Source organism: Bos mutus, chromosome 7, assembly GCF_027580195.1.
Source record: "Bos mutus isolate GX-2022 chromosome 7, NWIPB_WYAK_1.1, whole genome shotgun sequence".
In the NCBI taxonomy this organism is placed as follows: Eukaryota; Metazoa; Chordata; class Mammalia; order Artiodactyla; family Bovidae; genus Bos; species Bos mutus.
Genome location: NC_091623.1, coordinates 83,173,487 through 83,186,460, shown reverse-complemented (window position 1 = coordinate 83,186,460; position 12,974 = coordinate 83,173,487). Strand labels below are relative to the sequence as shown.

The 12,974-nt window shown below is 55.5% G+C and overlaps 1 protein-coding gene and 1 non-coding gene across 3 annotated transcripts; one reads left to right on the top strand and one right to left on the bottom strand.

The window, feature by feature from the left end:
- The first annotated feature begins 464 nt into the window (after positions 1-464).
- R3HDM4 (R3H domain containing 4) lies at positions 465-10,013 on the top strand. 2 transcript variants are annotated; one of them, XM_070374252.1, is made up of 9 exons: positions 465-634; positions 1,260-1,331; positions 5,726-5,880; positions 6,253-6,377; positions 6,751-6,874; positions 7,181-7,266; positions 7,724-7,809; positions 7,891-7,946; positions 9,021-10,013. In XM_070374252.1, the coding sequence occupies exons 1-9, from the start codon at positions 552-554 to the stop codon at positions 9,122-9,124; spliced, it is 891 nt and encodes a 296-aa protein (XP_070230353.1). In that variant the 5' UTR covers positions 465-551; the 3' UTR covers positions 9,125-10,013. The 2 variants fall into 2 exon arrangements, with proteins under 2 accessions (XP_070230353.1, XP_070230354.1); XM_070374253.1 differs by lacking the exon at positions 1,260-1,331 and having other exon boundaries at positions 472-634.
- Positions 10,014-12,614: 2,601 nt separating this feature from the next.
- On the bottom strand, positions 12,615-12,721 carry LOC138988730 (U6 spliceosomal RNA). Its single transcript, XR_011464985.1, has one exon. It is a non-coding gene; the product is annotated as a U6 spliceosomal RNA (small nuclear RNA).
- Positions 12,722-12,974: the final 253 nt, after the last annotated feature.

The window sequence follows — 12,974 nt, the reverse complement described above, 5'->3', positions numbered from 1 at the left end:
GAGTCAGTTCTTCGCATCAGGTGGCCAAAGTATTGGAGCTTGAGCTTCAGCATCAGTCCTTTCAACGTTGTATCTTTAGAGAAGAGTAAACTGAGGCGCTCAGCCGGGATCCGGAGGCTGCTCTTTGAAGGAGGTTCCCGGAGGGGGCTGGTGGAAGGAGAGCCCTGCTGCCGCTGGGGGGTGGGGTGGGGTGGTGTGTGGCACGGGGCACTAGGTCTGTCCAAGCATTTGAAAAGGACGTCCCCTTCCTGCCTCCCTCCCCAGGCCTCAATTTCCCCACTGTCCCCCGGGGGCAGGGGTCACAGCCCGGCAGCGGCGAGGGGGCCGCTGTGTCCCCTGGGGCTGGGGCTTCGGTGTCCCCGTCCTTGCCTCGGGGCTGGGTGTCCCTGGCCCGCCGCCGGGGCCTGGCCGGGACGTGGCCGAGCGTCCGCCCGGCGTGTCCAGCCTCCAGGCTCCGCCTTAGCCCGCCTCCGGGCGCCCGTCACTTCCTGCCGGGCCCAGAGAAGGCCCTGCCGGGCGGCGACGGCAGCAGCGGCGGCGGAATCCAAGCTATGGTCGTTCTGGAGAACCCTGAGGCCGGTCCCGAGGAAGCAGCGGCGGCGGCGAGGGTCGTCCCGGGCGGGCGGCGGACGCTGTGAGCGCTGCTTGGGGGCGGGGAGGGCGCGCTTCCGGGGCCCCCACCCCTTACCCATCGCGGGCGGCAGCCCCCGCCCCGCCCCTTTTCCTGGGGGTACCCCACTCGAGTGGAGCTAGGTGGCGAGGGGCTTTGTTGTTACAGGGTGTTCCTGGGGAAACCCCATCCCCGTCACGCCTGGGTACTTGCCAGAGTGCAGGGGCGCACCCCCGCGTCCGCGTTTGCGGAGCCCCGGGCGCTGGAGTCCCGGAGCCTCGGGGGTCCCAGGCGCCGAATAGCCGGCTCCGGGGAGGCGCTGCCGCTGCGCGCGATGTACCCGTCACCGCGCTGGTGGTGATCTGGAGTTTTCCCACTAGCAGCTGTTCGTGTCTCCAAGCTGGGGATTCACCCAGCACCGGTCCTGGGTACCCGTCGGGGTTGTCTGCCCCCAACTTCCAGGCGGACGCGCTCTTTGTTTTTCTCCGGGTGAACACCCAGAAGAAAGGGGGTCTTACACAGCCGGTTAACACGAGGCTGTGTCCTGGGATGTAGACTGGAAGCGGGTGGACGACCCCATATGGGTACCCACCCACCCCCGGGGTTGGGGGGCGTCGTAGGTTTCTTCCTAACCCGAGTATTTATGCAGAAATCCCCGCGGTCCACCCTGGTTGCTTGTTCCGTTTCTGCTCCTTCATGGGCGTCCAAGCGGCCTGGGCAGGTTAGTACCCGCTGTTGTGCCTCGGTCTCCCCATCTGTAAAATGGAACAACGGGCCCCCTCTCAGAGTGGCTGGGGTCGGTGACCCTGCGGTTGGAGGTACCCAGAAAAGTGGACCATCTGTTCTTTGATAATTATCTTAAATAGCATACTATTGTAGGTGTCTTAAAATAATTTTATCATTTTGGTATTTTATGATTGCTTTATTGTATTTTTTATTTGGTGTTATTACTTCCACCCTGCTATTTACCCAGAAGGTATACCGGTGTCTATAGATGTGGTTATTTACCCCCTTTTAAAGGGCCTTAACCACCCAAAGTGGGTAATTTACCTGACAGCAGAGTCCCTCTGACCTGTCCCCACCCTCCTCACCTCTGTGTCCTGGGTGGGGTGGTGGTTTGCTCCCCAGTCAGCCCCACCCCAACCTGAGTCACCTCCGCTCTGAGCCCTCCTTGGTTTCCTGCTGGGGAAGTAGGTTCCTCTCTGGCCTGTCCCTGGGGGAGGGGCTGGTGCCTGAGAAGGTGTATTTTTGCCCAGGGGAGGGGATGTCAAAGGCCAGTCTCAAAACTGGGGAGCAGAGTTGGGGGAGGCAAAGGAGCCTGTCTGTCCTCCCTGGGGCCAACCTGGCTTAGCAGCTGTTCCCACCGTCAGGCCCGTCCATCCCTGTTGGATGTTGGCCCCTGCCAGGTGTAGACTTTTCCCCGAGGCCTGCCTGGTCTAGGAAACCTCAGGTGCCTGTCTGTGTGGTCAGTTTCCCCGTCTGTAAAGTGGTCTCTTTGGGTGGCCAGGGAAGCTGGCCACCCAAATGAACTGGCACTTGGGTGAGTATAAACAGAAGTTCAGGTATTCATTCAACAAATAGCTCTTGAGAACCTGCTGGGGGCCAGGTGCTGAGGGCCCAGCAGGGGCAGAGAGGGACCCTGTCCTTATCATTTGGGGTTAGTGAAGGAGGTGAGAACCAGGAGTAAACAAGTGTGAGGGCCAGCTGGTTGCCGATGCCAACTGGTGAAGCCCGAAACGGGGCTGATTGGGCCAGCTTGGGGGCGGGGTGGTTACCAGGAAGGTAACTTCTGAGCCTAGACTGGGAACCAGGAAAAGGTTGCTTCAGGCAGGAGGCTAAGCACATGCAAAGGCCCTGAGGTGGGTTTAAAATGCAGTAAAAGGACTCAGTGCCTGGAGCAGAGGGAGTGAAAGGGAGAGACAGGGTGGGGCATGGATGCCCTGCTATCAGCCCCAAGGCTCCTGATGGAAGGTGCTGGGATCCTAGAGAGCAGCAAGGCCCAGGAGCCCAGTGGGACCAGGCAAGTGCACTGCCAGGCCAGGGAGGGGCTGAGCCTTGCCTTGAGGGTGCTGGGGAGCCACAGGTAGTGGTGGAGCAGGGCAGGGAGCAGTTGGATCTTAGCACAGTGGGGTGTGGTCTGAGGGGCCCACCAGACCTGAGTTTGAGCCCCTGGCCCCACTGTGGCCCCAGAGGGAAGCAGAGGCTGGTGGCTTGGGAGTGGTCCTGCTCAGACCAGGTTCCAACCCTGGTTCCACGTTGGGTCCTGAGGTAACAGGGAGCCTCACACCCCAAGGGCCTGAGCTCTCCCTGAGCCCTGCCCAGCTCTAATGTTCCCAACAGCTCCCCCCCGGATGTGGTCTTGTTATCAGCCCTACCAGGCACCATCCTGGCATGCGTCCAGCTGCTGGGGTGGAGACCCAGGTTTCAGAGCCCTGAGGAGGCCACGGCTGAATCTGGAGCTTGGGGTGTTGGTGCCTGGGCCTCGGGAAGGTCACATCCAGCCTCAGAGTCATTGGCTATGTGCTGACTTGACTTGCCCCATCCTCTCCTAGCTGCCCTCTTTGCAGCTGTGGGATCTTGGGATAAAGACTTTGCTCCTTGGTTTGCAAATCTGAATAAAGGGTGTCTTGTCTGGACAGTAGTATTTGGCTCCTATTGTGACAGTGATTGATTAACTAAGGACTGTCACTTAACCAGGAATGTTGCTGTGATCAATCTTGTGGCTCAGGGGGTGAGCTCTCACTCATAGGAGGAAACCAAGCAGAGGTGTGTGTCCTGGTTTCTCTTGGCTCTGAGTGCCCCTCCTGGACTGGCAGGGGGCCATTCTTATCCTCTTTGCAGAGAGAGACCTGAGGCTCTGGGTCATATCATTAAGTATCATAGCTGGGATTAAAGCTCAAGGCTGAGATACCAGGCTTGACCCCTGCCTCTGCCTGCATGCTAGTCTCCTATTTTGCTTTTCTTATTGGCTGCTCAGTGCTTCTTGTGGGATCTTAGTTCCCTGACCAGGGACTGAATCCAGGCCCCAGTAGTGAAAGTATGTGAATCCTATCCGCTGATTGTGTGTCTCCACTGATGGGTACTTATCCCAGATTAATTTATCAATCAGCTAATTCTCCATAGATTTTTGCCTAACATATAGTATCATCCATGAAGTCTGCCCCACTCCAATCTCAGGAGACAGGGCTGGGGCTCATCAGCCTGTTTGCTTCCTGATCAAGATGTAACAACCTTTCTGTCCAGGGCAAAAACTTAACGCTGGGGACTCTGTTTTGTTCAATGGCTAAACTGTGTCCGACTCTTTGCGACCCTATCTATGTATGGCCACATGCCAGTCTTCCCCGTCCTTCACTATCTCCCGGAATTTCCTCAAACTCATGTCCATTGAGTCAGTGGTGCCATCCAACCATCTCATCCTCTGCGCCCCCTTCTCCTGCCCTCAATCTTCCCCAGATCAGGGTCTTTTCCAGTGAGAAAGCTCTTCACATAAAGTGGCCAAAGTATTGGAGCTTCAGCTTCACCATCAGTCCTTCCAGTGAATATTCAGGGTTGATTTCCTTTAGGACTGACTGGTTTGATCTCTTTGCAGTCCAGGGGACTCTGAAGAGTCTTCTCCAAGGCCACAATTCGAAAGCATCAGTTCTTCAGTGCTCAGCCTTCTTTATGGTCCAACTGTCAAACATCCATACATGACTACTAGAAAAACCATGGCTTTGACTATACAGGCCTTTGTTGGCAAAGTGATGTCTTTGCTTTTTAATACGCTGGCTAGGTTTGTCATAGCTTTCCTTTCAAGGACTTATATATGTATAAGCCTTAATAAGCATGGCCTTCACTCCTAACCTCTTTGAGGCACCTTGTTTCATATCCTAGGGCTTCATGGCATTTTCTAGCAGCTGTTTGTGCATGAGGACTCACACTGCTGTTTTTAATTTGTGTCTTGGGATCACCCAAACACCAGGAAAGTTTGGGTGAAATTCTGGACTCTGGGTTCTACTCAGTCTTGGAATCATGGAGTTTTGTTGGAGACCTGATTGGGTGATTATTTTCTGAGCACCTGCTGTATGCCAGACCGGGGTGCACTGGACACCAGACCCTACCTGTGCCTGGAGGTCATGGTGGGTTTTAGGCAGGGAGGTAGGAGTTGTGGCCATCAGGAGAAGAAAGCAGTGAGGGGCTGGGGAGGTTTGAACAGAAGGCAAAAGGAGATGGGAGTGACAAGCGAGGAGCCTGGGGCACGGGAATCCACTGGGGTGGGGGACAGCCAGCACAGAGCGGGTGCCTGGTGGGCTAGGGCAAGGAGGAAGGGGGAGTTCTGGCACCCGAGACCCTCCGAAGCTCAGAATCTACCATCAGCCTCTCAGCATGAGGGTTTCTGAGACTGATGGGACCCTCCTCTCAGCCCATAGTCAGGGGCTGATCATGACAGCTCTGCAGCTTCTTACCAGGAAGTTTCCATTCAATACCTGCCCCCTCCCTCCCTCAAAGCCACCTACTGCCCAGCCCTCAGGTCCCCAGTGGGAGGCCTGCCTGGGCCACTAATCCATTTCCAGGATTAGTACCTGTGCTCACAGGGGGCCACTCTGCCTGCTTCCCCCATCCAGGCCTTGAGCACATAGCAGGGGGGCTCTGGGGGCACAAGGCAGGTGGGTTCAGGTAGCGCCTTAGCTTCTGGGGGCTGTTTTCTGGTTTACCTGCTATCAGAGGCTGGGGATTGGGGGGGCAGGTAGGAATGCATCATCAAATTAAATCTCTTGAGAAACTCCCAGAGGAAGGAGACGCGGGCCTCACTGGCTTGCAGCTCAAACCTGGAAGCCCAGGAGCACAGGGAGCAGCTTCCTCAGCCCCCTCACTGCCCCCACCAATGTGTGGCTTCCCTTCAGTGAGCCTTGGTTTACTCATCTGTCCTCAGTGGTATCTGCCTCCTGAGCGATGTGGCACAGTGACATTCTAAGGGTCCAGGGCTCCATGTGCAATGGGGGTGAGCTTCCCACTGCAGAGGGAAACCAAGCTGGGGTTGGCTGTGAGAGAGTGGTGATGGTAGGGTTCTTCCTGGGGGTCCTGGCCTGTTTTGGCCCTGAGGACTGCCCCCCCAACCCCAAACCCGACCCACAGGCCCCTTCCGGGCTGCCTGCCCGCTCTAGCCAGCTCCCAGGTGAAGAGGCTGTCGGCCTCCCGGCGGAAGCAGCACTTCATCAACCAGGCTGTGCGGAACTCAGACCTCGTGCCCAAGGCCAAGGGGCGGAAGAGCCTCCAGCGCCTGGAGAACAGTGAGCAGGGGTCGAAGGGCGCCTCCTGGGGGCTCCTAGGCCTCAGACAGCAATGGCGTGCATGTTCTGTTATCTGAGCCTGGCCCTGAGCTGGACAATGTGAGGAAGCTCTGGGCATTGGAGCTGGGGCCCTAAAGGTGGTGTAGGAATTCAACAAGCCAAGCCAGGGCGATGTAGGAGGAGTTCTGGAGGCTGGATGGTTCCTGTGTCTTCTGGGAAAGACAGCTGGAGTGTGGAGGAGGGGAGGCTGGTGTGAGCCGGAGAGTAAAGGCCCTAAATATAGAAGTGGGGTGGATGGGAGGAAACATGGGCCTCTGGACCCCATGAAGCCTGGGGTGACCCCCAGCCCAGAGACTGTTTGTTTCCATTTAGCACAGTACCTCCTGACCCTGCTGGAGACAGATGGAGCAACACCTGGCCCAGAGGATGGGGACCTGGCACCCCCCGCGGCACCTGGCATCTTTGCAGAAGCCTGCAGCAATGAGACCTATGTGGAGGTGGGGCCCCATGTCCTGCCTGGCTCCCCCCTCCCCCAAACCACCAGCACTGCCTGCACTGAACCCTCTCTGGTTCCTTGATGAACGTCCCTGGGTCTCCCTCAAGAGGCCAGCAACCCCTCCACCCCAAAACCTTCCAGCACCTGAGGTTCGTTTGCTTACCTTGGAATTACTGACAGAATTGGGGATGTATTTGGTCCATACTGACACCCCCCAACACAGATGATCCACAAACTGTTGACCCAGTGGTCAAATGTGTCCACGAGGAGTAATTCCGTGCGCTTGTGGCCCCACCATGTGCATTGGCCAAATAGGGTAACTGAGGCTTGAGAGTGCACAGTTATCAGTCAGGGCCTGCCTGCCTCTCTTCCAGATCTGGAACGACTTCATGAACCGCTCAGGGGAGGAGCAGGAGCGTGTTCTCCGCTACCTGGAGGATGAGGGCAAGAGCAAGGCGCGGAGGAGGGGGCCTACCCGCGGGGAAGACCGGCGGAGAGGTGGGTCTGGATTTAGGGTGCAAGTGGCAGTCAGAGGCATGATGGGTGCGTGGCCTGGGGGGGAGGGGTGTCAGAGGGTGGGGGCGTGGCCTAGGGTGAGAGGGTGGGGCCAGGGAAGGCAGGGAGGAGCCTGGTGTGGGGGTGGGACCAGAACAAGTCGGGGTGGAGTCTGATATATAGGTGGGGCTTGGTAGATGGGAGGACCCCGGTGTGAGCCGGGCCGGTGTGGGTGGGGTGGAGTCTCGTGTGTGGGTGGGGCTTGGGGCTCTGCTCCCTCATCTGCCTCCACTGCTCGGACTCTCGCAGAGGACCCGGCCTATACGCCCCGGGAGTGCTTCCAGCGCATCAGCAGGCGTCTGCGAGCTGTCCTCAAGCGGAGCCGTATTCCCATGGTGAGTACCAGGCCCCGGCCTTGTACTCTCTTGCCTCTCTTTGTCTTTGGTCTTTCTTGAAGGCCTTTTTTCTCAGCTTCTTAATTGGGGGCTGGCTTGAGGGGAGACCAGAAACCCAGTGAACGGGGTGTGATGGAGAAGATGGGCAGGATACAGACCAGTGTGATCAGAGTGCAGGACTCAGGGCTGGTTTAGGGCTCTCCTTGAGGGTGGGAGCGTCAGGGGCAAGGAAGTTGGGTACTAAAGGATGTGTAGGAGTTCACCAGGCAGAAGGCTGAGACATTCAAAAGTGTGGATATGTCTAAGTGCCTGGTATCCTTGGAAACGGTTAAGTAGCTTCATGTAGTGAGTCAGAGGCCACATTTGAACCCAAGGCTTTGGGCTCCAGAGGCTGGCATGGATTTGGGGGGCCAGGGTGCCATAGTTGGCCTGACTGCTGGACCTGTCTCTCCTACAGGAAACACTGGAGACCTGGGAGGAGCGGCTGCTGAGGTTTTTCTCTGTGTCCCCCCAGGCCGTGTACACGGCCATGCTGGACAACAGGTGAATATGTGGGGGCAGGTGCAGTGGGCACCCCCCTCCCACGGTGCCAAGCTCAGGCCATTCACCACCCATTCTCTGCAGCTTTGAGAGGCTCCTGCTTCACGCCATCTGCCAGTACATGGATCTCATCTCAGCCAGTAAGTACCTGGTGGCCCTGGGCCCCAGTTAGCTGATTCTGTCCTGGGGAAACTGAGGCTGGGCTTACTGGAGTCTGTTCACCCAGCAGTAGGCATCAGGGGAGGAGGGACCTCATGAGCACAAAGGTAACAGGGGGATGCTGCCTTAATTCAACAGCAGCTCCTGTACCTCTGTCCCCATGATGGATGATGCTGTGGACACAGACAAGCCTCTGTCTGCATCTTCAGGGGCCTGATGAAATGAGGGGACCCCAGTGTCTGTAGAGTTCTCACTTAGCTGTAGCCCACCTCCACAGTGCCACAAGTGTGACTTTTGGCAAGTCTCCCCTCCAGGGGCCAGCACCCCCTTTTTCAGTGTGGAGGCTCTTGGGACAAAGTCCCCCCAGGGAGGGTCCTTGCAGGCCCTTCGTGGCCCTTGGCATCCCATCCATACTCTCCAGGCCTATATGTCTCCTGCCCAGAGTTGCAGAGGAGACAGTTTCCATGGCAACCCCAAGATGATTCCTCTCAGGATGGCTCTGAGGGAGGTGTAGCTCCCACACTTGCTTTTGTTCCCACTGACTTGGTATGGAGGGGCTGGCTGGGGGTGCTTCTCTGCCAGAGTAGGACCCTGGCCTGAACATAGGAGAACAGCCCTGGAATATGGGGATCAAGGGAGAGGGAACAGCCAGGGCAGAGGCTGGGAGGTGGGCCTAGCTTGGGTTATGTACCTCTATATTCAGGTTTTGGGGTGACACGAGTTGGGAAAAGGGAGGTCAGTGGGGACTGAGTCACCCAGGGCCTGGAGTGTCCTCTGAGGGGGTGGGAGACCAAAGGGGCAGGACCCTCGTTTAGTCCCCTTGACACTGGGCCAGTGTGTCTCAGTAGTACATCTGGGTGCCATTAGGACACGGGATAAGTAATGGGAGAGGGAAGGCAGGCTGGAAGTAGGAGCTGCTGAATACACTGCCCTGGGACCTGGGGGTGGGGCAACCTAACTCACGCGGGAACCCTCCCTCAGGGTGGGCGGAGGGCTCGGTCTCTGGGTGTCAGCACCCTCGCCTTTCTTCCCGATCTTACCTGTCTCCGCTGCAGGCGCCGACCTGGAGGGCAAGCGGCAGATGAAGGTCAGCAATCGCCACCTGGATTTCCTGCCGCCAGGGCTGCTCCTGTCCGCCTACCTGGAGCAGCGCAGCTGATGGCGGCCCCACCCCCATCCCCAACCCCAGCGCCAAGACCTCCAGTACCATCCGCTCAAATATCTTTTATTATTTTTAGAATTCTGCCTTGGAAACGTGCTCTTCCCCTTGGGGTGGCCCCCGCCCCCTCCCCGCCCAGCTTTCCAGATTAAAGCTGGCAGCTGGGCTGCCTGAGCTATCCGCCTCCAGGCTCTGACTGGGGAGGAGGCACCCGGCCTGGTCACTTCCCTGCCACTTCCTCGGTGGGCGATTTTGGCCCCGTGTGATGCTCAAGTGAGGAGGGAGAGGCTGGGTTTTTATCATTCTTAATGAATTTGGCATGATTTGTTGTGGATTTTTACATATCCCTTTTGAGAAGAAAAAAAACCAAAAACTCACCCCAAGTGATAAATCGGGGGGCTTCATTCCAGTCCCTGCTTGACCCTCTCCCAGTTTTTGGCTTGGGTCTCTGGGGCTGCGCCCCTCTTCGCAGGAGTGTAACATTTTTGTGTATGTGTGTGTGCGTGCTCGAGCCTGTGTGTTCCCGGTGACCCAGGACAGGAGCTTCATCTTAAAAAATGTGTCACCCTCTTTGGAGAATGTGTGTTGCCTTCCTGGTGCCCTTTGGTTGCCCTTAGGGCCCCATCTGCTCTACACACCCCTCTCCCATTGTACTGGGGACGTGGGACTTCCAGACAGAAGCCTCCACCCTCAGACTGTCCTCTTCCCCTCTCTGTGTCCTCCGCCCCCAGTCTGGCTCTGAGGTGTCCTCCTGCTGGTCACCCTGGCCTGGCACAGGAGCGCAGGGCTGGGAGACTGCCCCACTCTCTCCCTCCCACAACCCCCGTGGGTGTGGCTAGTTGTGCTTTGGGAAAAGCAGAGTGTTCAATAAATTTCTGGTGCTCTGGTCTCTTGCTGTGGTTTTCCCTTGGGGCAGGGCTGGGGATGCTCCAGGCACTCACGATGCCCTTGGGTCCTGGTCATTGAGGGATGCAGGCCTAAGGAGAAGGCTAGTGCTGAGTGAGACCCCAGGTGGAGGCAGGTGTGTGTGAAGACTCTGCCAGGAGATCCTGGCTCTTGGCTATGCTGCCCTGGCTGGTCCTCTCCTGGGTGCCCAGGCTGAAACCCTAACTCTTCCACCTGCCACCTGTGTGACCTCCAAAGAGGTCACTTGTGTGAGCTTCCCGAGTGGCTGAACACAATACACCACACTGCAGTTTAAAAACCACAGGAATTTGAGGGACTTCTCTGGTGCTCTAGTGGCTAGGACAGCACTCCCAATGGAGGGGGCCTGGGATCGATCCCTGGTCAGGGAAATAGATTGTACATGCTGCAACTAAGACCTGGCAAAAAAACAAAACAGGAATTTATTGGCACCCAGTTCTAGAGTCAGAAGTCCAAGATCAAGGTGTCCCAGTGTCCTACTCCCTCTGGAGGCTCCAGGGGAAGGTCCAGTCCCTGCCTCTTCCAGCTTCTAGGGGCTCCAGCCTCCCTTGGCTTGTGACCACATCCTTCAAGCCTCTGATTCTGTCTTCATATGGCTTCCTCCCCCATGTTTTCCATCTGTGTGTGTCTGGGACTGGCTGTGTGTCCTGCAGGGCCCCTTAGCCTGAGTTTTCTGCTGTTCCCATGGAGCCACACCAGAGCTCCCTGCTTTCCATGGGGATCCTTGCTACTGACCTCTGCTGATCTCCAAGTGTCTGAAGGTGGAGTATCCATGTTAACTACTGAAAATTCTCCAGGAGAGATTTTTCTCTTTCACCCTGTGTATTCAGTATTTATTTAGCCAATTCTATCAGTACGGATGCCTGGGCATTTACTTTTTAGTTTGTGTTGTGATCTAATATTCCTTTTTCTTGCTTAGAGTGTTCAAGATTTGGCTTCTGGGAGCCCCTTCAATGGCTTGTGTACAGGTCTCAGTGAGGCACCCCTATATTTATTTATTTGAGAAACGGCCTTACTTTCTGCTGCTACAAGATGCACAGGGCTTCTTGGTATATTCCTGCTTTATCCTGGTTTGGTGGTGGTTTAGTCGCTAAGTCGTGTCTTGCTACCCCGTGGGCTGTAGCCCGCCAGGCTCCTCTGTCCATGGGATTTTCCAGGAAAGGATACTGGAGTGGATTGCCATTTCCTTCTCTAGGGGATCTTCCCGACCCAGGGAATCAAACCCAGGTCTTCTGCATTGCAGGCAGATTCTTTACCGACTGAGCTACAAGGGTGTCTTCTATTTTAACAGGCATTGAAAAAGTTTTACATGTAGATACTAAATAATGGAACTCCCAAGGGCTTGTTAGGAGGACACAAAGAAATATTAATACTCGAATAACCAGCTTGAAGCTTCCCCACCTGCCAAGGGCACTGAATTTCCAGTGCCCGGAGGACACCCTTATGGGCAGAAAGAGAAGAGGAACTAAAAAGCCTCTTGATGAAAGTGAAAGAGGAGAGTGAAGAAGCTGGCTTAAAACTCAACATTCAAGAAACTAAGATTTTGGCATCAGGTCCCATCACCTCATGGCAATAGATGGGGAAACAATGGAAACCGTGACAGACTTTATTTTCTTGGGCTCCAAAATCACTGCAGATGGTGACTGTAGCCATGAAATTAAAAGACTTGGAAAAAAAGCTTGACCTTGGGAAAAAAGCTATGACCAACCTAAACAGTGTATTAAAAAGCAGAGACATTATTTTGCCTACAAAGATCAGTCTAGTCAAAGCTAGGGTTTTTCCAGTATGGATGTGAGAGTTGGACCGTAAAGAAAGCTGAGCCCCGAAGAACTGATGCTTTTGAACTGTGGTGTTGGAGAAGACCCTTGAGAGTCCCTTGGACTGCATGGAGATCAAACCAGTCAATCCTAAAGGAAATCAGTCCTGAATATTCATTGGAAGGACTGATGCTGAAGCTGAAGCTCCAATACGTTGGCCACCTGATGCGAAGAACTGACTAATTGGAAAGGACCCTGATTCTCGGAAACATTGAAGGCAGGAGGAGAAGGGGACAACAGAAGATGAGATGGTTGGATGGTATCACCGACTCGATGAACATGAGTTTGAGTAAGCTCCGGGAGTTGGTGATGGACAGGGAAGCGTGGCATGTTGCAGTCCATGGGGTCGCAGAGAGTCGGACACAACTGAGCGACTGAATTGAACTGAGAGCACCGGCTGGGGTCAGGGCACGGGTGTGGGGCCCAGGGCAAGCCCACAGGCTGCCTCCAGATCCACGCGGACTCCATCCTGTCCAGCTTCCTGGTTGGCTGTGTGGGTTCTCCACACACCGCGTCCCTAGACAGCCCGGTCCCCAGACCTTTGCCCAGGTGTTGCCTGCTGACTGCATACCCTTCCCCTGCAATCAATCCCTTGTCTTTATGGAAAAGACCTTCCAAACTGGGGAGAGTCCGACAGCTTTTGGAGCAGGAATTGAGGATAGAGACTAATTCTACCGGCCCTTGATGGGTTAAGTTAGCTTGCTTATGAGCGATTTACAACACCTTGGCTAGATATCGTGAAATTAAGCCAAAATATGGAACGCTTCACGAATTTGCGTGTCATCCTTGCGCAGGGGCCATGCTAATCTTCTCTGTATCGTTCCAATTTTAGTATATGTGCTGCCGAAGCGAGCACGAACTAGAAGGAGACGCCAGAACTATTTATAGTAGAAAGAATCAAATACTTTTCGCTGAGGGTGAATTCTATTAAAACCCAATCGAGCAATTTTCCCCTTTTCTTTACGAAACTAGTGCAATCACAGCTTAATCTAAGGGAATTATTCACTTAATTAAGAAAGTGTTTGTTTTTTCCACCAAATATAACGCAGATGGCTGTTGGAAAGCCGCGATCGCATGCAAATTACCCCGGAAGCGGGGCGGAGCCACTG

What these genes read in the sequence shown, in the direction of transcription:
- R3HDM4 (XM_070374252.1), top strand. Translation starts at nt 552, where the DNA reads ATGGTCGTTCTGGAGAACCCTGAGGCCGGTCCCGAGGAAGCAGCGGCG. An exon ending in CGTCCAAGCGGCCTGGGCAG is followed by an intron (nt 1,332 to 5,725) that starts GTTAGTACCCGC and finishes CCCGACCCACAG; the next exon opens with GCCCCTTCCGGGCTGCCTGC. An exon ending in CCTCCAGCGCCTGGAGAACA is followed by an intron (nt 5,881 to 6,252) that starts GTGAGCAGGGGT and finishes GTTTCCATTTAG; the next exon opens with CACAGTACCTCCTGACCCTG.